The sequence below is a fragment of the Somniosus microcephalus genome, chromosome 3, assembly GCF_052327205.1.
Source record: "Somniosus microcephalus isolate GS21.2 chromosome 3, FLI_Smic_1.0, whole genome shotgun sequence".
Lineage (NCBI taxonomy): Eukaryota > Metazoa > Chordata > Chondrichthyes > Squaliformes > Somniosidae > Somniosus > Somniosus microcephalus.
The window spans coordinates 47,442,773-47,470,504 of record NC_140989.1 but is presented as its reverse complement, the minus strand read 5'-3'; the positions used below and the strand labels follow the sequence as shown (position 1 = coordinate 47,470,504).

Below are 27,732 nucleotides of genomic sequence, written 5' to 3'. Positions count from 1 at the left end.
ATCACCTTTTTTGAGCTGTCTGTGGAGCATTGTCAAAGGCTGTGAAGGTTACCACCGGTCTGGCTTATATGTGATTCTAGACCCACAGCAATGTGGTTGACTCTTAAATGCCCTCTGAAATGGCCGAGCAAGCCACCCAGTTCAAAGTGATGAAGATTTTAATGGGCAGGGAAATACAATCATTTGCATCATATCATCGAACGCCCAAGTGTCAACACATTGTGCATTTTTTAAAAGAAGGTTTACTCATTCTGCTCCTTCCACAAAGTGATGCTCCAATGGCTTCAGTAGAGCTGGTGGTGACACATGTTGGGACCTTGAGGTACTTGTGGCCGATGACCTTTGATCTAGTGAAGTCACAGCTGCAGACAGCAGCTCCTCGGTTGCTGCCAAAGTTGCCTGACCCAGTTGCTTTTCAGGCACCATGGTGGGTATTGGTTAAGGGGGTTTTGAGAGGGTAGATGTGCTGTGAACCTGAGAGAGGACAACACTTGCCTGTTCCGTATCACCACTGTTACTCCCATGGGGCTGTGGTTCATAACTCCCACTGATCTGAGGGAGAGCAGATTGCAGGAGTTGAGTGATGCCTTATAAGCCCCTGACAACGTGGTCCATCGGCCAATCCATCTAGTGCACTAGTCTCTCCAAGGTGGAGCAGACGTTGGAGCCGAGAGTCTGGGTGGCAGCCGTCTGAGCTTCCATCAAAGCTGCAAAGGCTGAGCCCTCAAACTCCTGCAGGGAGGCTGGGCTGCAGTGTCCCTGGAGGTGATCACACACTCCAGGGTAGATTGCAGAGTGGAAATGCCATGCGAGAGAACTTCACACACACTGCACATACTTTCAGACATGGTGGTCAAAGTTTTTGGCAGATCTTCCAATTCCTCAAATAATCGCTCGTGTGCCTCAAGCATTTTTCTTCTCAGAACCGGAACCTTGAGGTCCCCATCTCTCCTGAGTAGTAGAGCTAGGAGAGTACGTTGACTTCTGGCAAATCATCTCCTGGGCTGTCTCTGTCACCAGTACCTGCTCCTGCTCACTTGTGCTGTTTGTTTCACCAGGTGCAAGCCCCTCTAACTAGCTATCCTACTAGGAATGCTAATCTCTGTGCTGATGCATTGATGTAGCATGTGATTGTAGGTCCCCAGGAGAAATGTTCTCCCCTGAGGTGTCTTCAGGGGGTTCTTGCTGCTGAGAAGGACCTAGAAGAAAGAGGAAAAGGACAAGAGTTAGGATGGCAATGAGAGGCTGGACATTCGCACTTGAAAGGCTTCATTGTACTGGTTGAGGTCTGAAAGTTGGCTGAAGGTGCAATTGTTTGTACCTGAAGGGGTACAATTTATAACCTGTCACTCTGCTCGGAGCCATCACCCTCGCCATTTCGAATGTTCAGTGCTCTCGGAGCCCCACTTATTTCCAGTGTCTCCTGCTCCACCTGGGTTAGGGCCACCAGTCTTAGTTCTCTCCCTTGCATTGTGCACGCTGTTTTCCTGCAGAGGGGGTGGGAAAGCTATGGGTGGCTACTGAGTAGGCAAGTGGAGATGTGAGGCACTAGTGCCATGTCATGCATAAGCTGAGAGGGGGAAAAAAGCAAGTGGCTGGGAGAATGGGGATGTCTTAAGTGGGAGATGAGTGGCTTGAGATTGAATTGAAGAAGGAGTCATGAGAGGAGGTGCCTGTTCAGCAATTGAGAGCAGGTGAGAAGAGCATGCAACATAAGAACATAAGAAATAAGAGCAGAAGTAGGCCATACAGCCCCTCGAGCTTGCTCCGCCATTCAATAAGATCATGGCTGATCATCGACCTCAACTCCACTTTCCTGCCCCATCTCCGTATCCCTTGATTCCCCTAGAATCCAAAAATCTATCTATCTCAGCCTTGAATGTACTCAAAGACTCAGCATTCACAGCCCTCTGGGGCAGAGAATTCCAAAGATTCACAACCCTCTGAGTGAAGAAATTCCTCCTCCTCAAGCCTTAAATGGACTACCCCTTATCCTGAGATTATGCCCCCTAGTTTTAGACACTCCAGCCAGGAGAAACAACCTCTCAGCATCTACCTTGTCAATCCCCTTCAGAATCTTGTATGTTTTAATGAGATCACCTCTCATTCTTTTAAACTCCAGAGAGTATAGACCCATTCTACACAATCTCTCATCATAGGACAGCCCTCTCATCCCAGGAATCAATCTAGTGAACCTTTGTTGCACTGCCCCCAAGGCAAGTATATCCTTCCTTAGATAAGGAGACCAAAACTGTGCAAAGTACTCCAGGTGTGGTCTCACCAAGGCCATGTACAATTGTAGCAAGACTTCCTTACACTCATACTCCAACCCCCTTGCAATAAAGGCCAACATGCCATTTGCCTTCCTTATTGCTTGCTGTACCTGCATGCTAGCTTTCTTTGATTTTTGCACGAGGACACCCAAATCTCTCTGAACACCAACATTTGAAAGTTTCTCACCATTTAAAAAATATTCTGTTTTTTATTTTTCCTACCAAAGTGAATAACCTCACATTTCCCTACATTATACTCCATCTGCCACCTTACCGCCCACTCACTCAGTCTATCTATATCCCTTTGCAGACTCTTTGTGTTCTCCTCACAGCTTACTGTCCCACCTAGCTTTGAATCATCAGCAAACTTGGATACATTACACTCGGTCCCTTCATCTCAGTCATTAATATAGATTGTAAATAGCTGAGGCCCCAACATGATCCTTGTGGCAGCCCACTAGTTACAGCCTGCCAACTTGAAAAAGATGCATTTATCCCTACTCTCTGTTTTCTGTCCATTAACCAATCCTCTATCCATGCTACTATATTACCCCACCCCATGAGCTGTAATCTTGTGTAATAACCTTTTATGTGGAACCTTATCGAATGCCTTTTGGAAATCCAAATATACTACATCCACAGGTTCCCCTTTATCTACCCTGCTAGTTACATCATCAAAAAACTCTAATAAATTTGTCAAACACGATTTCTCTTTCATAAAACCATGTTGACTCTGCCTAATCATGTTATGATTTTCTAAGTGCCCTGTTACCACTTCCTTAACAATGGATTCCAGTATTTTCCCGACGACTGATGTCAGGCTCACTGGCCTGTTGTTCCCTGATTTCTTTCTCCCTCCTTTCTTGAATAGCGGTGTTACATTTGTGACCTTCCAATCCGCTGGGACCATTCCAAAATTTAGGGAATTTTGGGAGGTCAAAACCAATGCATCCACTGTCTCTTCAGCCACCTCTTTTAGAACCCTAGGATGTAGGCCGTCAGGTCCAGGGGATTTGTCGGCTTTTAGTCCCATTAGTTTCTCTAGTACTTTTTCTCAACTTACATTAATTACGTTAAGTTCCTCACCCTCATCAGACCCTCGTTTCCCCAACATTTTTGATATGTTTTTTGTCTCTTCTACTGTGAAGACAGATACAAAATATTTGTTTAACATTTCTGCCGTTTCCTTATTTCCCATAATAATTTCTCCTGCCTCAGCCTCTAAGGGACCAACATTTACTTTTGCTACTCTTATCCTTTTCACATGTAGAAACTCTTACAATCTGCTTTTATATTTCTTGCTAGTTTTCTCTCATATTCTACTTTCTCCCTTTTTATCAATTTTTTGGTCAACCTTTGCTGGTTTCTGAAACTCCCAATCCTCAGGCCTATTATTATTCTTTGCAACATTATAGGCTTCTTCTTTCAATCTAATGCTATCCTTAACTTCTTTAGTTAGCCACGGTTGGATACAGCAAAAGAGGACAAAGGGATTAATCAGGAAGGGGAAAATAGAATACGAAAGTAAACTTGCAGCAAACATAAAGACAGACTGCAAAAGCTTTTATCGGTATATCAGGAGGAAAAGACTGGTAAAATCCCAAGTCGGTCCCTTGCAGTCCGATTCGGGAGAATATATAATGGAGAATAAGGAAATGGCAGACCAATTAAACTCATACTTTGGTTCTGTATTCACAAAGGAGGACACAAATAACCTCCCAGGAATATCGGCAAACATAGGGACTAATGAGAGGGAGGAGCTGACAGAAATTAGTATCTCTAGGGATATGGTGTTGGGTAAGTTGAGGGGACTGAAGGCCGACAAATCCCCGGGGCCTGATAAACTACATCCTAGGGTACTTAAGGAGGTGGCCCTGGAGATAGCAGATGCTCTAAGGATCATCTTCCGGAACTCCATTGACTCGGGAACAGTACCCGTGGATTGGAGGGTAGCTAATGTTACCCCAATATTTAAAAAGGGGGGTAGAGAGAAAGCAGGGAATTATAGACCAGTAAGCCTTACATCGGTTGTGGGCAAAATGCTAGAGTCCATTATTAAGGATAAAATAGCGGAGCACTTGACAAATGGGGAAAGGATCGGACAGAGTCAACATGGATTTACAAAGGGTAAATCGTGTTTGACTAATCTGCTGGAATTTTTTGAGGAAGTAACTGGTAAAATAGATGGGGGAGAGCCAGTGGATGTGGTGTACCTTGACTTCCAGAAAGCCTTCGATAAGGTTCCACACAAAAGATTATCATGCAAAATTAAGGCTCATGGGATTGGGGGCAAAGTATTAACGTGGATAGAGAACTGGCTGGCGGATAGAAAACAGAGAGTTGGAATAAACGGCTCGTTTTCGGAGTGGCAGGCAGTGACCAGCGGGGTGCCGCAAGGATCTGTCCTGGGACCCCAGCTGTTCACAATATATATAAATGATCTGGATCAGGGAATTGGATGCAATATTTCCAAATTCGCTGACGACACTAAACTAGGAGGAGGGGTGGGCTCTGATGAGGATGTCAGGAGGCTACAGTGCGATTTGGACAGGTTGGGGGAATGGGCGGATACGTGGCAGATGCACTATAATGTGGATAAATGCGAGGTTATCCACTTTGGGGGTAAAAACAGGAGGGTAGATTATTATCTAAATGGCAATAGATTGGGAGATGGGGAAGTGCAGAGGGACCTGGGTGTTCTTGTGCACCAGTCACTGAAGGAGAGCATGCAGGTGCAACAGGCGATTAAGAAGGCAAATGGTATGTTGGCCTTCATATCAAGGGGGTTCGAGTATAGGAATAGGGATACCTTACTACAGCTGTACAAGGTGCTGGTGAGACCGCATCTGGAGTATTGTGTACAGTTTTGGTCGCCCCATCTGCGGAAGGATGTTCTTGCCATGGAAAGAGTGCAACGGCGATTCACCAGGCTGATACCTGGAATGGCGGGAATGACCTACGAAGAGAGATTAAATAGTTTGGGCTTGTACTCACTGGAGTTTAGAAGATTGAGAGGGGATCTCATCGAAACATATAAAATTATGGCAGGCCTGGACAGGCTGAATTCAGAGAGAATGTTTCCAATGGCCGGGGAGCACAGAACCAGGGGCCACAGTCTAAAAATAGCGGGCAAATCATTTAAAACAGAGATGAGGAAGAATTTCTTCACTCAAAGAGTGGTGAGCCTGTGGAATTCCCTGCCACAGAGGGCTGTGAAGGCTAATTCAATAAATATTTTCAAGAGAGAATTGGATATATTTCTGAAGGCTAAGGGGATTAAGGGTTACGGAGAAAAGGCGGGGACGGGGTACTGAACTGGTAAGATCAGCTATGATCTCAGACGAAGATCAGCCATGATCTCATTGAATGGCGGAGCAGGCTCGAAGGGCCGAATGGCCTACTCCTGTTCCTATCTCTATGTATCTATGTATCACTTTTCCCATGGAGTTTTTGTTTCTCAATGGAATGTATTTTTGTTGAGAATTATGAAATATTTCTTTAAATGCTAGCCACTGTTTATCTACCGCCATACCTTTTAATCTATTTTCCCAATCTACCTTAGCCAACTCGCCCCTCATACCTATGTAATTGGCTTTCTTTAAGTTTAGGACTCTAGTTTCGGACTTAGGCAAGTCGCTCTCAAAATTAATGTGAAATTCTATCATATTATGATCACTCTGCCCCAGAGGATCCTTTACTATGAGATTGTTAATTAACCCTGTTTCATTACACAATACAAGATCTAATATAGCCTGTTCCCTTGTTGCTCCCATGACATATTGTTCTAGGAAACTGACCCGAATACATTCCATGAACTTGTCCTCCAGACTACCTTTGCCAATTTGATTTGTCCAGTCCATATGAAGATTAAAGTCCCCCAAGATTATTGCATTACCTTTGTTGCAAGCTCCTACTATTTCTTGATTAATATTCTATCCAATGGCATAGCTACTGTTAGGGGGCCTATATACTACTCCAGAAGCAATGCCACAGGAAAATCAACGCTGGAGCACTCAAAGACCCTGCTAAGAAAGCCCTATTCAGCCTGCGCCTCACAACCAACCTGACGACTCCCAGTGATTCAGAGAGACAGAGTGTCCACAGCGCCTGGTCTGCACTCAAGGCCTCCATAATCAGCACCTGTGAAGAGACGCTCGGTCACTCGACCAGGTATCACCAAGACTGGTTCGACGAGAACGACCAGGAGATCCAGGAGCTAATAAGCCACAAGGCATTCCTGATCTGGAAACAGCAACAGAATGTGAGAACAAGAAAGCAGCTGTACAGATGCCTGAAGGCTGAGGTCCAACAAAAAACTCGCGACCTAAAGAACAGATGGTGGGTGGAGAAAGCACAGGAGATCCAGCAGCTAGCTGACAACCACGACGTGCGTGGATTCTTTAGCGCAGTCAAGGCCATCTATGGCCTAAGCACCCAAGGTCCTACCCCACTGCGGGCAAAGAACGGAGAGGTACTCATCAAGGACAGAGAGGCAGTCAGTGCCCGCTGGAAGGAGCACTTCGAAGATCTCCTTAACCGAGACTCTGTCTTCGACGTGAGTGTCCTCAACTCCATCCCGCAGCATGCTACCGGCCACCACCTCAGCACAACCCCAGCCCGGAATGAGGTTGAAAAGGCCATCCGACAACTGAAGAACAACAAGGCATCAGGAGCAGATGGAATCCCCGCCGAGGCGCTAAAACATGCTGGAGAAGCACTATTGGCGCGAATACATGAACTCATTTCTCTTACTTGGAAGGAGGAGAGCATGCCAGGGGATCTCAGAGACACCGTAATCGTGACCATCTTCAAGAAAGGTGACAAGTCCAATACGGTAATTACAGAGGAGTCTCCCTGCTGTCTGCCACAGGGAAAGTCATCGCAAGAATCCTCTTCAATCGCCTTCCCCAGTGGCTGAAGAGCTCCTCCCAGAGTCGCAATGCGGATTCCACCCACTAAGGGGCACAATGGACATGATCTTCACCGCGCGTCAACTACAAGAGAAATGCAGGGAACAGCACCAACCGCTGTACATGACCTTCTTTGACCTCACAAAAGCCTTTGACACCGATTATGGAGTGTCCTCAAATTCAGCTGCCCTCAAAGGTTTGTCACCATCCTCCGCCTGCTTCACGACGACATGAAAGCCGTGGATCCTGACCAACGGATCCACCACAGACCCAATTCACGTATGGACCGGGTTCAAGCAAGGCTGTGTCATCGCACCAACGCTCTTCTCGATCTTCTTGGCTGCAATGCTCCATCTCACCCTCAGTAAGCTCCCTGCTGGAGTGGAGCTAATCTACGGAACAAACGGGAAACTGTTCAACCCCTGTCGCCTCCAGTCCAGATCCAAGGTCGTCCCATCCTCTGTCATCGAATTACAGTATGCAGACGACACTCGTGTCTGCGCACACTTTGAGGCCGAACTCCAAACCATCGTCAACACATTCACCGAAGCGTACGAGAGCATGGGCCTTACATCTGTAAGACAAAGGTCCTCTACCAACCTGCCCCCGTCACACAGTACTGCTCCCCGATTATCAAAATCCACGACGAGGCCTTGGACAACATGGACCACTTTCCACACCTTGGGAGCCTACTGTCCACAAGGGCAGACGTCGATGACGAAGTCCAACACCACTTTCAGTGTGCCAGTGCAGCCTTCAGTCGCCTGAGGAAGAGAGTGTTTGAAGACCAGGACCTCAAACCCAGCACCAAGCTCATGGTCTACAGAGCAGTAGTGATACCCGCCCTCCTGTATGCTTCAGAGACATGGACCATGTACAGCAGGCACCTCAAAGCACTGGAGAGGTACCGTCAACACTGCCTCCGCAAGATCCTGTAAATCCATTGGCAGGATAGGCGCACCAACGTCGGTGTTCTCGCTCAGGCCAACATTCCCAGCATCGAAGCTTTGACCATGCTCGATCAGCTCCGATGGATGGGCCACATCGTCCGCATGCCCGATATGAGACTCCCAAAACAAGCGCTCTACTCGGAGCTCCGACACGGCAAGAGAGTCCCAGGTGGGCAGAGGAAACGCTTCAAGGACAACCTCAAAGCCTCCTTGAAAAATTACAACCTCCCCACCGACACCTGGGAATCCCTGACCCAAGACCACACAAAATGGAGGAGAAGCATCCGGGAAGGCGCCGAACACCTTGAGTCTCTTCACCGGGAGCAAGCGGAAGCCAAGCGCAAACAGCGGAAGGAGCGCACGTCAACCCAAGCACCCCACCTACTCGCCCCTTCAACCACCGTCTGTCCTACCTGTGACAGAGACTGTAGGTCCCGCATTGGACTCATCAGTCACCTGAGAATTCATTTTTAGTGTGGAAGCAAGTCGTCCTCGGTTCCGAGGGACTGCCTAAGAAAAGAAGACAGGTCTGCTCTCGGGCAGCTCGGTAGTGGAAGCAATGAAGGGAGCTAACAGCAGATTATTGTGTTAGGAGTGAGCATGAGAGGTGGTGCAGTGTGCCCTTGTGATCTGTGGGAGGGATGTGATGCAGGGGTGGTAATTGGTCTGAATGGTGCAGGAGGGAGAAGAGAGACTGAGCAGGCGCATTGCAAGAGATGGGGATGTTCCTACTACTAACTTCCTCTGCGACTTCCAACCAGGCTTTCTTGGTCAGGCGTTTGGGCATCCTCTTGCCACTTTGTGGGAAAAGCACTTCATTCTGGCCCTGACTGCTGCCAGCAACACCTCCAAGGAACCATCTGAAAACCTGGGGGCAGCCTTACCCTCCTTCTGCAGCACTGTAATAAATCATGCTGAAAGCAGTCTTAAAATTGAATTGAGTGAATTCAACCTCCCTTTAAAAGGTGTATTCATTCTTTAAATATTGGCCTGGGACTCATAAGAACATAAGAAGCAGGAGTAGGCCAATCGGCATCGCGAGCCTGCTCCGCCATTCAATAAGATCATGGCTGATCCAATCAATGGGCGACCCCTTATCCTGAAACTGTGCTCCCTAGTTCTAGATTCCCCCACTAGGGGAAACATCCTCTCTGCATCCACCCTGTCAACCCCCCTCAGAATCTTATATGTTTCACTAAGATCACCTCTTATTCTACTAAACTCCAATGAGTATAGGCTCAACCTTTCGTCATACATCAACCCCCTTCATCCCAGGAATCAACCTAGTGAACCTTCGCTGCACTGCCTCCAATGCAAGTATATCCTTCCTTAATTATGGAGATCAAAACTGTACGCAATACTCCAGGTGCGGTCTCACCAGCGCCCTGTAAAGTTGCATCAAAACTTCCCTACTTTTAAACTCCATACCCCTTGCAATAAAGGCCAACACTCCATTAGCCTTCCTAATTACTTGCTGTACCTGCATGCTAACTTTTTGTGTTTCATGTACTAGGACCCCCAGATCCCTCTGTACCGCAGCATTTTGCAGTCTCACTCCATTTAAATAATAATTTGCTTTTTCATTCTTCCTTCCAAAGAACCTCACATATTCCCACATTATACTCCATCTGCCAAATTTCTACCCACTCACTTAACCTATCTATATCTCTTTGCAGACTCTTTGGGCAGGATTTTCATTGGGCTGTGGAGGCGGGATTGGAGGCGTGGCGGGGGGGGGGGGGGGGTGGTTAAAATCCCGAAATCGGGGGTCCCGACACCATCCCACCCCCAACCCGCCTCCATGCCAGTTTCAAAGGAGGCGGGTACCCGCCCCGCACTGGGACCCGCCTCCCCGAGGCGGGAAGGGGATTAGTGCCAGTTAACTGCTTGTTAACAGGTAGTTAACGGGCAGTTTTTAGCCTAATCCCTATTTTTAAGGTTGAAGTGTGGAATTCCCGATGGCTCCAAACCACGCCAAGTTAGAGGAGGCGGGCCGTCGGGTTGAAGGACTTGGAAGGGTCGAGATGTCGGTGTTCAGGTGAGTGATGGGTGCATGAGTGCAAAGGTAAGTGTGTTTGGTGTGTCTAAGGTGTTTAAAGAAGTTTAAATGACCTTTTCTTACCTTTACAGCCTTCCTTTCTTTAGGTCTCGGGAGTCCCTCATCTCACCGGCACAGAAAGCAGAATGGCTGCGAACTGTCAAAAGTGACAGCCTTTAGCTTTCTGTGCAGGAGAGAGTTCTAACTGAGTCTGTGGAGAAGGACTCATGTTAGAAGTAAGACTGTCGGTGTTTGACAGCTTCAAACAGCTTTCAAACACTGATATTTCATCTGTCAAAACCTCTTGACAGATGAAATTTCAGTCTGTGACATCACTTGTTGCTGGGTGGCCCTTAATTGGCCTGCCGGGCTCAACAAGGTCAATCAAGTTAAAATCGCGTGGATTGGCCACATCTCGATGGAGGCGGGACAACAACCCCGAAAGTTGTAGTCCCGCCTCCATCACGTCCCCTGAATGAAAATCCAGCCCTTTGTGTCCTCCTCTCAACTTGCTCACCCACCTATCTTTGTATCATCAGCAAATTTGACTACAGTACACTCGGTCCCTTCATCCAAGTCATTAATATAGATTGTAAATAGTTGACTCCCGCCATGAATTGCACGGTGTAGGTGGGAGGGCAGCGTGCTGCCGACGTGACCGGCTGGCCAGCCCGTCAATCTTAGTTTAATGAGGCCTGACAATTAAAATCGTCCGGGGCCTCGCTTTGTTTCTGACATCCAGGTGCGCGGTCTGCTTTGGTTCCCCACGCACCAATCTCATTAAAATCAACCTCAGTATTTGAGTAAAATCTGTGTAACTTGTATCATCCCGTGGTTTTGTTTAATGGCTTCAATACTGATGAGACTAGCTCTGACAAACTGCTCCTGCATTCTGCTGCTGTTTTTTTGTTGTTGTGCCTGAGTCATTTGGAACAGCTGTGAACTGAGAAATATGAAGTCACTTAGCTGCTCAGCTATTACACAACACACTAGGGATAGAGACCTTGTATGCTATTAAAACTGATGTTTAATACACAGAGTTTCTGCACTTCATAAAATATTTATAATAACTTATAAGAACAGAATATTAATTCCGTAACAAATCAGTTAAATTAGTTCAGTGATTGTTACTAATGATGTAGAAGTGTGAATGTATTAAACATTCTGTCTGTCTTTTTAAAAAAAATGACTCTGCGTCAGTGTCGTTGGGATTCTGATGGCTTTAAACAAATGTGGTAAGTTAACTGCAGTGTTTTTGATTTTGTTCATTTTCTGTTTGCAATATAATTCACTGAAGAGATGCCAAAATAACAGGTGCCAGTGGCTTAGAACACAGAATATTTTATCTCTGGGACCTGGCTTCAAGTCTATGATTAGTTTGGGAAATCTAGTTTCCATTCCCAATTGAGAAAAGCCCATTGCAATATTCTCAAATCTAGCTCAATTGCTGTAATAAGGCTAGCAGTACCAAGGATATTTGGACAGTGTTATCGAGAAAGTAGGTTTTACATTTTTTTTCAGGTTTCCTGGTGGGACAGGAGTGCTTCTCTGAGACTCACAAGGAAACCTCCAGGCCTCCCTTGCACCAGGCTAGAGCCTCCACTAACTGCCAGGGTCCATTCCCACGAATCCCCAGCTGCGGCCTCCTGCTGCAAACTCCTGCTCCTGGCTGGCTGATGGGCGGGAGTCTGCCACAGATTATTTAAATGAGATGCTTGGTCTTCTTCGATCGCCTGAGGAAGAGAGTGTTTGAAGACCAGGACCTCAAGACCAGGACCTCAAGCCCGGCACCAAGCTCATGGTCTACAGAGCAGCAGTAATACCCACCCTCCTGTATGTCTCAGAGACATGGACCATGTACAGCAGGCACCTCAAAGCACTGGAGAGGTACCACCAACGTTGCCTCCGCAAGATCCTGCAAATCCATTGGCAGGATAGGCGCACCAACGTCAGTGTTCTCGCGCAGGCCAACATCCCCAGCATTGAAGCTTTGACCACGCTCGATCAGCTCCGATGGACGGGTCACATCGTCCGCATGCCCGATATGAGACTCCCGAAACAAGTGCTCTACTGGGAGCTCCGACTCAGCAAGAGAGCCCCAGGTGGGCAGAGGAAACGCTTCAAGGACACCCTCAAAGCCTCCTTGAAAAAGTGCAACGTCCCCACCAACACCTGGGAATCCCTGGCCCAAGACCGTACAAAGTGGAGGAGAAGCATCCGGGAAGGCGTCGAACACCTCGAGTCTCTTCGCCGAGAGCAAGCGGAAGCGAAGCGCAAACAGCGGAAGGAGCGCACGTCAACCCAAGCACCCCACCCACCTGCCCCTTCAACCACCATTTGCCCCACCTGTGACAGAGACTGTAGGTCCCACATTGGACTCATCAGTCACCTTAGAACTCATTTTTAATGTGGAAGCAAGTCATCCTCGGTTCCGAGGGACTGCCTAAGAAGAAGAATTTAAATGAGGCCCAGCCCTTTAGATCGGCAGGCCCTCCATGTCCCCAGCCTTGCCTGGTTTTCCCATGCTGGCGCACTCCTCCGCACACTCCACGTTAATATTGGGGCCAATGTTTCTGCAGATTAGTTTTGAATTTACCTCTCCCTTTTTGTTACTTCTGAGCACAAGAAATGAACGGCTGACCCTCAAACCTGTCTCCATTCTGTGAATGGCCAATAGGTCTTATTAATAAAACCAGCTACCTCTCTCCCACCCCAGCAAAAGTGGATTTTTAGCATTCAACTCATGCTGGGCTCAAATAAACAGGCCATCCCAATGACAATAGGTGTTGATGTTTGTCGGAAGCTTAAGCTCGAGGAACAGCACCTCATCTTCCGATTAGGCACTTTACAGCCTTCCGGACTCAATATCGAGTTCAACAATTTCAGATCATAACCTTGGCCCCTGTCATATTTTTATATATTTTTTTATCCACACTTTTGGTTTGTGCCTTTTCCTTTTTATTCTCTCTCTCCCACATGGCAGCTGTCTTTCGTTCTGCCAGCGCATTTCACACTTCATCTAGAACCATCCTTTGTCTCTTTACTTGTCCTATTACCATCTCATCTCACCTCTTAATGTCTCCTCACCCCTCCCAGACCTTCCCTTTTGTTCTTTCATCCCCTCCCCCCATTTCCCAGCCCCCTACTTGCTTCTTAATCTGTTTCATTTCCTGCTTTTTTTTCTCAGTCCTGACGAAGGGTCTTCGACCTGAAACGTTAACTCTGTTTCTCTCTCCACGGATGTTGCCTGGCCTGCTGAGTTTTTCCAGCGTTTTCTGTTGTTATTTTGGATTTCCAACATCCGCAGTATTTTGCTATTGTAACAAATTAACTATTGTCCCCTGTCATTGTGTAAATATATCTTGAGTGCCTGACTCATGAAAATACATACTCTTGGCCCCGATTTTCGGCTTGTGTGGGGAATGGTCGGATTTCCCCGAATATGGGGTTTCTGACACACATAAAAAAGTGTCAGCCAGCTCCACGCAATTTTCCCTCAAGTGGCCAATTAATTCCCAGCATGTGGGAAGCCTTGCTAATTGTCCAATTCGAGTCAGAAATCCCCACACTATGATGTCATCATTCGTGGTGCTTTCAAAGTGTCCAGCAAGCTTCTCCACCTCTGCAGGCTTCTCAACCACCCTTGCACAATGGCAGAGGAGCCTGCACCAGCTGCTGCCAGCGGCAGAGGCCGAGCTGCCTTCAAATTCGACGAGTCTTCACTGCAGGCATTATTGGATGGGGTTAGGGCCCTCAGGGAGGTCCTCTTCCCTAGGTCAGGGAGGAAGAGGCCTCCCACTGAGACCAATGCTGCATGGATGCAGGTGTCAGCAGATGCCAACTCGCTGGGAGTCACCAGAAGAACCTTGGCATTACATCTCTATCCTTCCTTTACTCCCCCACAGTACCATCCAGAGCCCCCGTCCTCACTGTGGAGAAGGAAGAGGCTGTGCAGCCAGACTCCTCAGAGGAAGCTCCAACCTCTGAGGGCGCAGCATCAGCAGAAGTAAGCGCACCCAGCACCAGCGCAGACACTCACACCTCGGGGGGACCTTCGGGACATAGAGTAGTGTTGTCACCTGGTGTTTCACAGCTCACAAGTGAGCCTCAGCAGATTCTGGAGACAGGGACAGCAGTGGAGAGTCCTCGTCGGAGGGCGCAGGACCCTGCCAGCTCAGCTCAGCTGCGCTGCATGACGACCCTCTGCCTCTGGGTCCATCCGCAAGAGAAGAGGTGATGGATCTCCATGCACAGGTGCAGGAGTCTCTGGCAGGTTTTGTCTCCAGGGTCGCTGCGAGTGTGGAGCGAATGGAGGAGTCCATAGCGACCATGAGCAGAGCCTTTGTGGAGTCATTCGCGCATGAACGCATCACCATGGAAAGGTTGGCAACCTCCATGCAGGAGATAACTCGCCAGGGTACGGAAAACATGGTGAGTGCTCATAAGAGAATGACATCTCTTGAGGAGCGTTGGCCATCTGTTGAACAGAGAAACCAGATCTTCATGGAAGTCCTTCTGAGTAGGACTGCCAGTGCAGAAACGGGTCCCACTGGCCCCCTAAAGCGCAGCAAGGTGCTCTCAAGCCACTTCCAAGCGCTGGCCCCTTCTGGCCTGTGTAGCTTCAGGTGAGCGAGCAGCAGCCTGGTGCTCATCCTGCTGTTCCTGGTTCTGCTGCTGCCGCCTCTGCTGTTGGAGATCCTCTAATGCCAGGAAGGGAAGGTACCAAAGGCCTCCCATGCTTCTGGCAGATGCCTCCGTTTAGGGGGTGCTGAGTTAGGGTGGTGAGAGGGGCTTCCCAGGAGCTCACACTGGAGAAGTGTGTGAGGCTCCAACTTTCTGCAGCTGCTCCTAAGGCTTCAAAAAGTTCCCCCAAGCCTTGATCAACAAGGTCCTGCAGCCTGCAAATGCTGCCTATTTAATCTCTTCAGCCCTCAGCGACCTGCTGCTGCAAGCAAGCAAGCCAGCTGTTTTCACGCCAGCTCTCGGCAGCGGGGTTCCCCGCAGGCGGGTTTCAGGTGGGGAAAGCCCCAAAGTCGCAACGGCACGGGAAAATCCACTTCAACAAGCAGATAATTGCTTGTTAGTGCTCCGACGACCAGTCCCACCAGTGGCGGCCGGGACTGAAGCGGGGCGCGCGGAAACGGCAGTCCGAAAGTCGGACGGGGCGGGGAATCAGGCGGGGGGTGGGGTCCCGACCCGCTTTTTCGCCGATTTTCGGCCCCCGGCCGCATGAAATGCCGCTCGACGGCGGCCAGAAAATCAGGGCCCTTGTGTCAGCAACTCCAACATATAGCTATGACGAGAATTTTAACCTGTTCAAACCCACCTCAATGTAACTAATTTCCAAATCCTTTCTGGAAAAATGAAAAACCCTGAAACCTGACAACTTAGGACAATTTTAAACGCAGAAAATGCTATTGGAGAGGTGAGTTTACAATTACTTTCCTGTAAATATTGTATTTTTTAAATATTTCTTTGTTACAAACTTTCTTTCCAGTATAAAATTTCTCAGTTTAGTAAGGTTCTAAGATAGCAGCTGAAAGAATTTAAAATAGTTATGTAAAGCAATTTAATGGTTTTGCTTCCTTTTTTATTGCTAGCTGTTGCTGACTGATTATGATTGGTTATTTCCAAATGTCCTTAGGTTTTCATGATGTAATTGCACTGACTGCTCATTATTAACATGTTCCTTATCTGTTCAGCTATATCATACTGCAATTTAATTATTTAAAAATTACAACCAATCAGGTTCAAGTATGCAAAACTACATGTACAAAAGTGTAATGGACACACTCACACATATAAATGTATATATAATTTGCAACTTTAACAGGCTTTTTCTGTAGACATGATATAGCCTGAAAACTGAAAATAAAAATGCAACTTTATCATTTTTTTTGGAATCAGTACAATATTTATATTATAATGTTGAAACCAAAATAGTAGCCATTATTATGCCTATCTTGTGTTTCACTCTTCTTCACACTTTTTGTACTTCCCTTAGGTTGGAACGCTACGATTTTGTGGCACCACAGAATTTGCCAGTGGCCAGTGGGCAGGGATTGAGCTGGATGAACCAGAAGGGAAGAATGATGGAAGTATTTGTGGCATTCAGTATTTTAGCTGTCCTGTCAAATACGGTATAGTCATCCCTTGTTTATGTTCTTAGAATGATGTTGGGCAATAATTTTCTCCTCAGCTGTATGTGTATTCAGCTCTCATAGTTTACTTATAGAGGATATAGACTTCTCTGATGCTGTTGAATGAAGCCAGAAAAGAGATAGCAGAGGCGTGCCATAATTTTTCAATCCTCCTCAGATACGCAAATTATTCCATGGGATTGAGGAGTAGCAATGAACATCAACTAGGGAGCGAAGGATAAATGGCATAACTATAGACTATAGCTATAGACCAGTTAGCATATGTCAGCTGTGGAAAAACTCTTAGAATCATAATACATAGGAACAGGAAGGAGTAGGCCATTGAGCCCCTCGAGCCTGTTCCGCCATTCAGTGAGATCATGGCTGATCTGCATCCTAACTCCATATACCCGCCTTTGGCCCATATCCCTTAATACCTCTGGTTAACAAAAAGCTATCAATCTCCGATTTAAAATTAACGATTGATCTAGCATCAATTGCCGTTTGCGGAAGAGAGTTCCAAACTTCTGCCACCCTTTGTGTGTAGAAGTGTTTCCTAATTTCACTCCTGAAAGGTCTGGCTCTAATTTTTAGACTATGCCCCCTAGTCCTAGAATCCCCAACCAGCAGAAATAGTCTCTCTATCTACCCTATCTGTTCCCCTTAATATCTTGAAAACTTAGATCAGATCACCCCTTAAACTTCTAAATTCTAGGGAATACAACTTCAATTTGTGTAATCTCTCCTCGTACCTTAACCCTTGAAGTCCGGGTATTATTCTGGTAAACCTACGCTGCACTCTCTCCAAGGTCAGCATATCCTTCCTAAGGTGTGGTGCCCAGAACTGCACACAGTACTCCAGGTGTGGTCTAACCAGGGTTTTATACAGCTGCAGCATAACTTCTGCCCCCTTGTATTCTAGTCCTCTAGATATAAAGGCCAGTATTCCATTAGCCTTTTTTGATTATTTTCTGTACCTGTTCATGGCATTTTAATGATCTCTGTACCTGGGCCCCCAAGTCTCTTTGGACCTCCGCTGTTTTTAGCTTTTCACCATTCAGAAAGTACCCTGTTCGATCCTTTTTAGGTCCAACGTGGATGACCTCTCATTTGCCGACATTGAAATCCATTTGCCACAGTTTTGCCTATTCACTTAATCTGTCGATATCCCTTTGTAATTTTATGCTTTCATCGACACTGCTCACAATGTCGGCTATCTTTGTGTCATCATTAAATTTAGATATATGACTTTCTGTGCCATCATCTAAGTTGTTAATAAATACTGTGAATAGTTGAGGTCCCAACACAGATCCCTGCGGGACACCACTAGTCACATCCTGCCCATTTGAGTACCTGCCCGTTATTCCTACTGCCTTCTCCTGCCACTCAGCCAGTTTCCAACCAGGACAATAATTTGCCCTCATTTCCGTGGGCTTTTACCTTAGTTAACAGTCGCTTATGTGGGACTTCATCAAATGCCTTCTGGAAATTGTCTCACAAGAGTCTTGTTAGAAAGATTCTGCTGTATGGTATGAAAGGAAATGCAGTGGCATGGCAAGAAAGTTGGTTAACAGACATGAAACAAAGAGTAAATGAGTGTTGCTCAGATTGGAGAAGTGTTGGAAGTTGTGTACCACAGGGGTCAGTGTAGGGTCCACTTCTGTTCTGGTATCTACTGATGATTTGGGTATAGGTAATACAATCTCAAAATTTTCTGATGACAACAGAGGAACTAGGAGGCTTGCCAAACAGTGAAAAGGTCTGTAAAGACTTGGGCCATGATTTTGCCAGTGCTCAACGGACTCGATTGGTGGTAGGTCAGCTGTGAAATTTAAAATGATTGACAGCGGGTCAGGAACCTGCTGTCAAAACGCGCATACCTGCATTTCCCGATTTCAGGTCTGCCAGCGCTGAGCAGACCCGACAGGCAGCAACAGGGGACCCCAATTCAAATCATTAGTGGCTTGTTTACAGCCACATAACAATGCTTTTTCCCCCAACTTTTTAACTTTCACAGGTCTCCCATGGGTTTCCCACTGTACCTAGACCTCGTCAGTGAAGCTGAGGCGGGAGGTGAGTGGCCATTGAATCAGCTGATGAGTTGACAGTTTCAGATGTCAACTCAAGCCTCCCAGCTGATTCAGATATCTTCCCTTAAGCACTAGCATCTTTAAACTGTATTTCCACTGCAGATTCAGGATGCTGCAAGTCTTTATACAAGTCTCCATGCAGTCTGACCTCATTACTTTTCCCACCATTGACAGATCGCTTCGGTCATCTCTACTTCACCTACCATCTATTCCATCAGCATGGGTGCCCTTGAAACTCTCTCACCTTGGTCCTCAGAATCGGACCACGATCAGCCCCAACACCAGCATCACCAGGCACACCAGCAGCTCCAACAACAAGACCAACCTTCTCTGCTATCACCTGATGCTGCACAGGGCAGATGGCATCAGCACCCAACCACATTGCTGCCCGGGACAACAGGGATGGCCTCACCATAGCCAGATTTACTTCACTTGCCGCTGCACACCCTGGCTGCCACATGATGCGCCAGGTTGGCACCACTCCACACCAACAACAAAAAGCATCCCTACAATGCCCAAGCCATTCCTTTCACACTCATCACCATTGCAGGGGTACTGTTATGTCTCACCATTTACTGCAACTCACTAAGCCACTTCCAAAGGTGCACACAAATCTGTCCAAGAAAGAAAAGTGTTGAAAGTAAAGATTTCAATGTTTGACAGCGCATTAACAGAAACTTTACATGAACATTGGCTAAAACACACAAGTGCCAACCCTTGTGTGTTAGTTGGTATGATTGGACTAGGATGAGGGTGAGTGTGAGGGGTGGCTAGTGAGATGGGGAAGTGATAATGTAGATAGAGAGGGATGGGTGGAGGTGCAAGGTAAGTTGGTGTGAGTAAGGATGTGCAGGAGTAGGGTAGGGAAGGCAGAGTGATGGGGATGTGATGAGTGGCACAGCAGGATGAGGTTGAGTGTGGCTTTGTAGTAACGTTTCATGATCTACTGAGATCATTGAAAGGTTTGCGCCACTGCAGCCTGGTCCTCCTGATGACATCCCTGCTTGTGTCCTCCTGTGCAGTGTGCAACCAAGCTGCGTTGGTCTCCTGGGGAGGCCTCTTCTACCCATGGAGGGAGTCATGGGAGAGCCTGGGTGCAGCCGTGCACCTCAATGTTGTAGAACACTAACAGCACAAATGTCAAAGTAAATTTGCGCATGGTCCCTTTGAGGAAACCGGCTGATGACTTGTCATAAATGCTGTCACCAGACCCGCTTCCTTCAGTTAGCTGGGAAACTCACTGGGCAGGCTTAACAAGCCCAATAAGGGGAAAGTCATGTTGGAGGCCAGGATGGAGACAACAGCGGGGCCAAGACCCACCACCGACGTCGCCCACCACGACCGCTGAGGTAGCGAAAATCGTGGCATTAAGGTTTGTGGAATTGGCAGATGGGTGACAGATGCCACCTAATATGGATATGTGAGATAATACACTTTCAGTGTAAAAACTAACAATGAGAGCATAAGCTCAAGGGAAAGATGCTGAAGGGTGTGGATGAACACAAACCTAGGGTTTCAAATGCATCATTCCCTGAAAGTGCGAATGCAAGTAGATAAAGCCATAAAAAAGGCTAATAGCATTTTGGGTCTTATAAAAAGAGGTATATAGTACAAGAGTCAATAAGTAATAATACATTTTTACTAAACATTATTTATGTGCAGTTTTGGGCACTCCAATAAGAGTGTGCAGTGTAGATTCACCAGGATGATGCCAGGGATGGGAAAGTACAGTTATGAGAAGAGACCTGAGATATGAGACCAAAGCTGTTCAGATGTACTAGAGATAAAATTGCTTAGGATATTTTTCTAGCATTCGTGGTGGTGAAATGTAAAATTTGATTAACTTATTAGAGCAAAGTAAGCATAAAATTTCAATATCCTGCAGTGAAATGTTACTGTGAAGTATTAGACTTAAAATTATATGATGATTTGTACACATTGCATTTCAAACCAGTGTGCCATAGAGTGGTAGGATGTGGGTTTGCATCCACAATCCCTCATGTGGTGGATTAGATCAGTTGTACCATCAAGAAAAGTGCCAGGCATTTCCTCATAGGGTGGGAAGATTGAAAGATGAGTACCCCGGGAGCACTCTAATTCAACTGCTAAAATTTGGCCTGAGTGCAGGTCATGTACTTGACCTCTTAGCCAAGGAATGCTATATCCCTCTGTGTGGCTTTTAGGGGAGAAAAGACTACGTTGAAAAGCGACAATAAACTGAAATCTGGGTAAAGGTTAGTTGTAATTTGCAAATGATAGTGTCCTTTTGAAGTATTGTTATTCCAGAAATGTTCTGCACTAGAAGTTGTTTTCTAACAGTTTTTTGTTTCTTTCAAGGTATTTTTGCACCACTCTCCAAGGTTAGCAAAGTACCCATGGTAAAAAAAAATTTGACAAGGACCTTATCAATTAAAACATCAACTCCTGTCCGATCGCAAAAAATGGACTTGTCGCATGTTACATCAAAAGTAAACACAGGTAGGCAGAAATCTGCTGTGTTAAATAAATTAGATATTAATCATAACAAACAGAATTTGTCTTTAGTGTTACTGAAGATTATAATTTTCTTTCATAGTTTAATTTATTGGGTCTGATTATGGTCAAACAAGAATGTATTAAAAATATCAATGATTACATTAAGCCCTTCCTTTTATGATTTATGTTTCTTTTTTCACATACTATTGAGGTTGTAACTAGCAGAATAGATAAGGGGGAACCAGTGGATGTGGTGTATTTGGATTTTCAGAAGGCATTCCATAAGGTGCCACACAAGAGGTTATTAAACAAAATTAGGGCTCATGGGATTGGGGGTAATATACTAGCATGGATTGAGGATTGGTTAACGGACAGAAAACAGAGTAGGAATAAATGGGTCATTTTCGGGTTAGCAGGCTGTAACTAGTGGGGTTCCGCAAGGATCAGTGCTTGGGCCTCAGCTATTCACAATCTATATCAATGATTTGAATGAGGGGACCAAATGTAATATATCCAAGTTTGCTGATGATATAAAGCTAGGTAAGTTGTGAGGAGGATGCAAGGAGGCTTCAAGGGGACATAGACAGGCTAAGGGAGTGGGCACAAACATGGCAAATTGAATATAACGTGGAGAAATGTGAAGTTATCCACTTTGGTAGGAAAAATAGAAAAGCAGAGTATTTTTTAAATGGTGAGAGATTGGGAAATGTTGGTGTTCAGAGGGATCTGGGTATCCTTGTACACGAATCACTGAAAGTTAACAGGCAGGCACAGCAAGCAATTAGGAAAGCAAATGGTATGTTGGCCTTTATTACAAGAGGATTTGAGTATAAGAGTAAAGACGTCTTATTGCAATTATATAGCGCCCTGGTGAGACCACACCTGGAGTATTATGTACAGTTTTGATCTCCTTACCTAAGGAATGATATGCTTGCCATAGTGGGAGTGCAACGAAGGTTCCCCAGACTGATTCCTGCGATAGGGGTTTGCCCTATGAGGAGAGATTGAGTAGACTAGGCCTATATTCTCTGGAGTTTAGAAGAAAGAGAGGTGGTCTCATTGAAACATACAAAATTCTTACAGGGCTTGACAGGGTAGATGCAGGGAGGATGTTTCCCCTGGCTGGGGAGTCTAGAACCAGGAGTCACAGTCTCAGACTAAGGGGTAGGCCATTTAGGACTGAGATGAGGAGAAATTTCTTCACTCAGAGGGTGGTGAATCTTTGGAATTCTCTACCCCAGAGTGCTGTGGAAACTCAGTCGTTGAGTAGATTCAAGACAGAGATCGATAGATTTTTTAATATTAAGGGAATCAAGGGATATGGGGATAGTGCAGGAAAGTGGAGATGAGGTAGAAGATCAGCCATGATCTTATTGAATGGCAGAGCAAGCTCGAAGGGCCAGATGGTCTACTCCTGCTCCAATTTTTATGTTCTTTTTTTAAATTCATTGATGGGATGTGGGCGTCGCTGGCTAGGCCTGCATTTAGTGCCCATCCCTAATTGCCCTTGAGAAGATGGTGGTGAGCCGCCTTCTTGAACTGCTGCAGTCCATATGGTGTAGGTACACCCACAATGCTGTTAGGAAGGGAGTTCCAGGATTTTGGCCCAGCGACAGTGAAGGAACGGCGATACAGGTCCAAGTCAGGATGGTGTGTGGCTTGGAGGGGAACTTGTAGGTGGTGATGTTCCCATGCGTCTGCTGCCCTTGTCCTTCTAAGTGGTAGAGGTCGCGGGTTTGGAAGGTGCTGTTGAAGGAGCTTTGGCGAGTTGCTGCAGTGCATCTTGTAGGTGGTACACACTGCAGCCACAGTGCACCGGTGGTGGAGGGAGTGAATGTTGAAGGCGGTGGATGGAGTGCCAATCAAGCGGGCTGCTTTATCCTGAATGGTGTCGAGCTTCTAGTGTTGTTGGAGCTGCACTCATCCAGGCAAGTGGAGAGTATTCCATCACACTCCTGACTTGTGCCTTGTAGATGGTGGAAAGGCTTTGGGGAGTCAGGAGGTGAGACACTTGCCGCAGAATTCCCAGCCTCTGGCCTGCTCTTGTAGCCACAGTATTTATATGGCTGGTCCAGTTCAGTTCCTGATCAATGGTAACCCCCAGGATGTTGATAGTGGGGGATTCAGCGATGGTAATGCCATTGAATGTCAAGGGGAGATGGTTAGAGTCTCGCTTGTTGGAGATGGTCATTGCCTGGCACTTGTGTGGTGCGAATGTTACTTGCCACTTGTCAGCCCAAGTCTGAATGTTGTCCAGGTCTTGCTGCATATGGACACGGACTGCGCCAGTATCTGATGAGTCTTGAATGGTGCTGAACAGTGTGCAATCATCAGCGAACATCCCCACTTCTGACCTTATGATGGAGGGAAGGTCATTGATGAAACAGCTGAAGATGGTTGGGCCTAGGACACTGCCCTGAGGAACTCCTGCAGTGATGTCATGTGATTGAGATGAATGACCTCCAACAACCACAGCCAACTTCCTTTGTGCTAGGTATGATTCCAACCAATGGAGAGTTTTCCCCTTGATTCCCATTGACGTCAGTTTTGCTAGGGCTCCTTGATGCCACACTCGATCAAATGCTGCCTTGATGTCAAGGGCAGTCACTCTCACCTCACCTCTTGAGTTCAGCTCTTTTGTCCATGTTTGGACCAAGGCTGTAATGAGGTCAGGAGCTGAGTGGCCCTGGCGGAACCCAAACTGGGCATCAGTTAGCAGGTTATTGCTGAGTAAGTGCCGCTTGATAGCACTGTCGACGACACCTTCCATCACTTTGCTGATGATTGAGAGTAGACTGATGGGACGGTAATTGGCCGGGTCGGATTTGTCCTGCTTTTTGTAGACAGGACTTACTGTGATTGTACCTAATATTGCTTTTGTTAAAAGATGTTATCAGATTTCTGACAGGAATTGTTAGGGGGAGGAGTGCTTACTGGTGATAACTGCTGTAAGATCAATCTACCTAATCAATTCTTTTTGAGGTGTCAATAGGAAACTTGACTGTCTTGATTTAATTAATATGATAAATGATTTTCTTTTGAATATACGTGTTGTATTCACTTTTCCCCCACTTTTTTCTCACCAACTTTCACTCATCTTCTCCTCTCCTGGGACATGGTTTCACAGGCTGGTATTTTGACCAAGTGGCTATTGTTTAGGTGTGAGCCTGCACAGTAAATATTGTCAGGCTATTTGAACATCAGAAGCATCACAGCCATGACCAATCCTTTCCTTATCCAGTTCCACATGTGCATTTCCATTAGGGATAATTGGATAGTCATCAGGAACAGAAACCCTGTCTGATTTCCCCACGCCTTCATTACCTCACGAGCTCTTGAGGCTACATGTACTATCAATTCCTTCTCCTCAGTTAAGATTAGTAGAATAAGGAATAAAATCTGATACCTTTTTTGTCTATTTGGCTCGTTGCCTTAACTAGCTGTACCATTAGGGGAGCTCTGAAGTATTCCTTAAAATGAATCCTTCTACTGTATTATATTCTGGATCTTGTTTGCACAAGCTTAAGATAGCATTAGATTTTCTGAATATTTCAAATTTTTTGGAGAAAAACTTCTGTGGAAATCTTCAAATTAATTCAAACTGACAAGTCTAATAAAGAACAGTACAATTGCATTTTGTTCAATACTGTTATAAAGCAGCTCAAAATTTTTCAGTAATTTAGTATTTTGCTTGGGTAGATTGTGATTGAGACCCTTTAAATTTTGGGGCTATTATTTTGAAGAAACTTGTATTAAACGTGGTGTGGGACATAAGCATTTCACATTCTTTTTCGTTTGTTATCATCCGAAAATTATTGGGAAAATAAGGAGCCCACAAGGAAAATTGATAAGAATGTACGTCACTAAGACATTTTAATGAAAAAGAATGTGAAATGCTTATGTCCCACACCACGTTTAATACAAGTTTTAATCTTGCATGGATGCTTCTCATTTCTGAATGCTGTACATAAATCTAGATTTCCAATCAGCCGTTATTCCGACTGGTATTACAGTGGTTTGAGAAGAGCAACTGTCTAGTCTGTACTGCATTGCTGTCACTTGTATTTTTTAATTTATTCTTGGGATGTGGGTGTCACTGGCAAAGCTGGCATTTATTTTCCATCCCCAGTTGTCCTTGAGAAGGTGGTGGGCCTTTTTCATGAATGCTGCAGTTGGTGAGGTGCAGGTGCTCCTACAATGCTGTTAGATAGAGTGTTCCAGGATTTTGATCCAGCAATGATGAAGGAGCGTCAATATATGATGACCAAGTCATGATGGTAAGGGAACTTGGAGATGATGGTTTTTCCATGCATCTGCTGCCCTTGTCCTTATCGGTGGTGGAGGTACTGCCGAAGAAACCTTGGTGAGTTGCTGCATTGCATCCTGTAGAAAGTACTCCTTTATGGCACGACGATCCAGAGCTTAGGGCCTAGGAAGCTGAAGGCATGGCCGCCAATGGTGGAGCGATGAAAATCAGGGATGTGCAAGTGGCCAGAATTGGAGGAGCGCAGAGCTCTCGGTGGGTTGTAGGGCTGGAGGAAATTACAGAGATAAAGAAGGGCGAGGCCATGGAGAGATTTGAAAACAAGGATAAGAAATTTAAAATCGAGGCTTTGCCGGACCGGGAGCCAATGTAGGCCAGCAAGCACAGGGGTGATGTATGAACAGGACTTGGCGTGAGTTAGGATACAGGAAGCAGAGTTTTGGATGAGCTCAAGTTTACGGAGAGTGCCTGTTTGAGGCCCCCACTGAAAGATTGGCTTATCCTGAGACAGTCGGCGCCAGCCAGCATATGCAAAAGGCCTACAGTCTGTTTCAGGCGTGGTCATATGGCCATTACCAATATGGTGGGTGGTGCACTTCCGGCTCTTAATGAGGGTATGCTTCTTGCCTGCCATATGGGAGGCTTAGGAGGCCATTTAGAGCCTGAAAAACAGCACTGTACACCTGAATTTCTAGGCCATTGTCTTCATTCTTATTGCTTCTGTTCACAAAATTGCTCAGGAGTAAAAATGTCATAATTTCAGTTTCATTAACGGTGCCTTCAAAAACTCAGGCTCAGATTCAAGCTCTGGGTTGTTGAGTATGAATAATGTGCAAGATTTACTGAACTCTTACATTTTTCCATCAGCTGATGTATATTTGATTCTATTTTTCATTTAGAAATGTTTGTATCAAATACAGTGATGGGGCAAATAATGTGGGAACTGTTTATTTTGCTACTGCTTGTCACTTATTATTGTTTCTCTAAAAGTACATGATTTGGAATAAATCCCTTTATATTTAAAAATGTACTTCTTTAGTGTCAATTATAATTTGTTTTTTTGAAAACAAACTGATGCACTTATACACCATCACTTTGTTATCGCACTAATTGAAGGCATCTGTTAGCAATTCTCCTACATGGAAAATGTATTCAAACTCAAGTACAAAAGAAGAACAGCAATACAAAAATGTTTTTAAAATAATTTTACTCTAAGGTGTTTGATCTTCAATGTTTCTCTTAGAAAATGGTAATATTAAAGGAGTAAAATTCTGTTATTGCCACTCACACATGTTATTTTTGATTGGTGAACAAATTGACAGTGACAAGTTTGCTGTAATAAAGCAGTAAAAACAGTAGAAGGAAGAAAATATGATGGCTGTAATAAATAATTGGTGGTGGTTATATCGCAGGGACAATTAAGTAAATTGCTATGAGGGTTAACAGTTCTTGGACAACTTTTTGACCATCAAATATTGCATGTATCTACATGCATTATGAAAGGAAATACTAGCATGTGTAAAAGCAACTTTCTACTCATTTAATCCATTTGAGTACTTGAATATCTGTTGCATTTTTCATTTTCTCCTACTGGAAAATTATTTTCTGAGTTTTTTTGTTTCTGAATATTATCAAGTAAATTGAGAAGTATTTGAAAATTTTGCAATATTCTCCATTTGCTGACACCATATACTATAAATATTAAACTCATTTTATTTATTTATTTATCCTGTGAATTTTAGTATTAAATTGTTTTGACTGTTTGTTTCCAAACATCAAATTAGAATTTGAAATATGTATGATACTATAGTCCGTAAAGACTATAACAGTAAAGAAACCAGTGACAGATAGCAAAGCTTTACACAGGAAAATTAGACAAATATATGCTAAACTCAACCAAATGCTCGTACGCCTTATCTTTATAATGGTTAAATTTATAAGAAGTGGCCTATACTATTGCATCCGCTTGATACGTTGCTCATGTTGCATTATGATTAACCATACCTCTCATTTGTCCTGTTCTAATCAAGCTGTCCCAACATTGAACAGTGGCCTCGATATTAATCTGCCCACGACTGTCAGGAAGTGGGAGGTTAAAAATGAAAACATGGGGAACGTGCCCCAAACCTCATGCGTACGCGCCTGCTGCCATTTTCACAGCGGCAGGTTTCAGGGCAGTAACATATTTAAATCAGGCTCCCACAGTGCAATTGGGAGCCTGATTTAAATTTAACAATTGCCGCGAGGGTTACCCCAGAGCTCGGCACACCCAGCAGTAACAGGGAGGTGGGAGCTGCCGGTTTAAGAAGATAAGTGCCTTTTATAGCATTCCTTGTGGTCCAGGAGGCGCAGGAGTACTCTCCCCAGCCCCTCAAGGAAGCCTTCGGCCTTCTCTCTGCTGATCGCGGCCTTTCTCTCCCCCCCCGCCACGATCGTAAACCTCCCCTCCAGCCCTCAAGCACCGGTGTCCTCTCCATGCCACGATCACAGACAACCACCCCCCCAAAGCACCAATGTCCGGTCTTCCCCACCCCCCCTTCCCGCGATGGCCTCTTTCTTCACCTCCCCCCCAACCCCAGTCATAAGAACATA

General features: G+C 45.6%; 1 protein-coding gene and 1 pseudogene across 8 annotated transcripts in view; one reads left to right on the top strand and one right to left on the bottom strand.

Moving 5' to 3' along the window:
- The window catches only part of LOC147121022 (CAP-Gly domain-containing linker protein 4-like), a 457,143-nt gene that overhangs the window by 209,087 nt on the left and 220,324 nt on the right, over positions 1–27,732 (top strand). For all 8 annotated transcript variants that reach the window (XM_085980323.1, XM_085980320.1, XM_085980321.1 and 5 more), the window contains 2 exons: positions 16,176–16,311; positions 20,739–20,879. In XM_085980323.1, the coding sequence (XP_085836449.1) occupies positions 16,176–16,311; positions 20,739–20,879 (277 nt within the window). The remainder of the gene's footprint in view (positions 1–16,175; positions 16,312–20,738; positions 20,880–27,732) is intronic.
- LOC147121023 (uncharacterized) lies at positions 247–1,377 on the bottom strand (annotated as a pseudogene).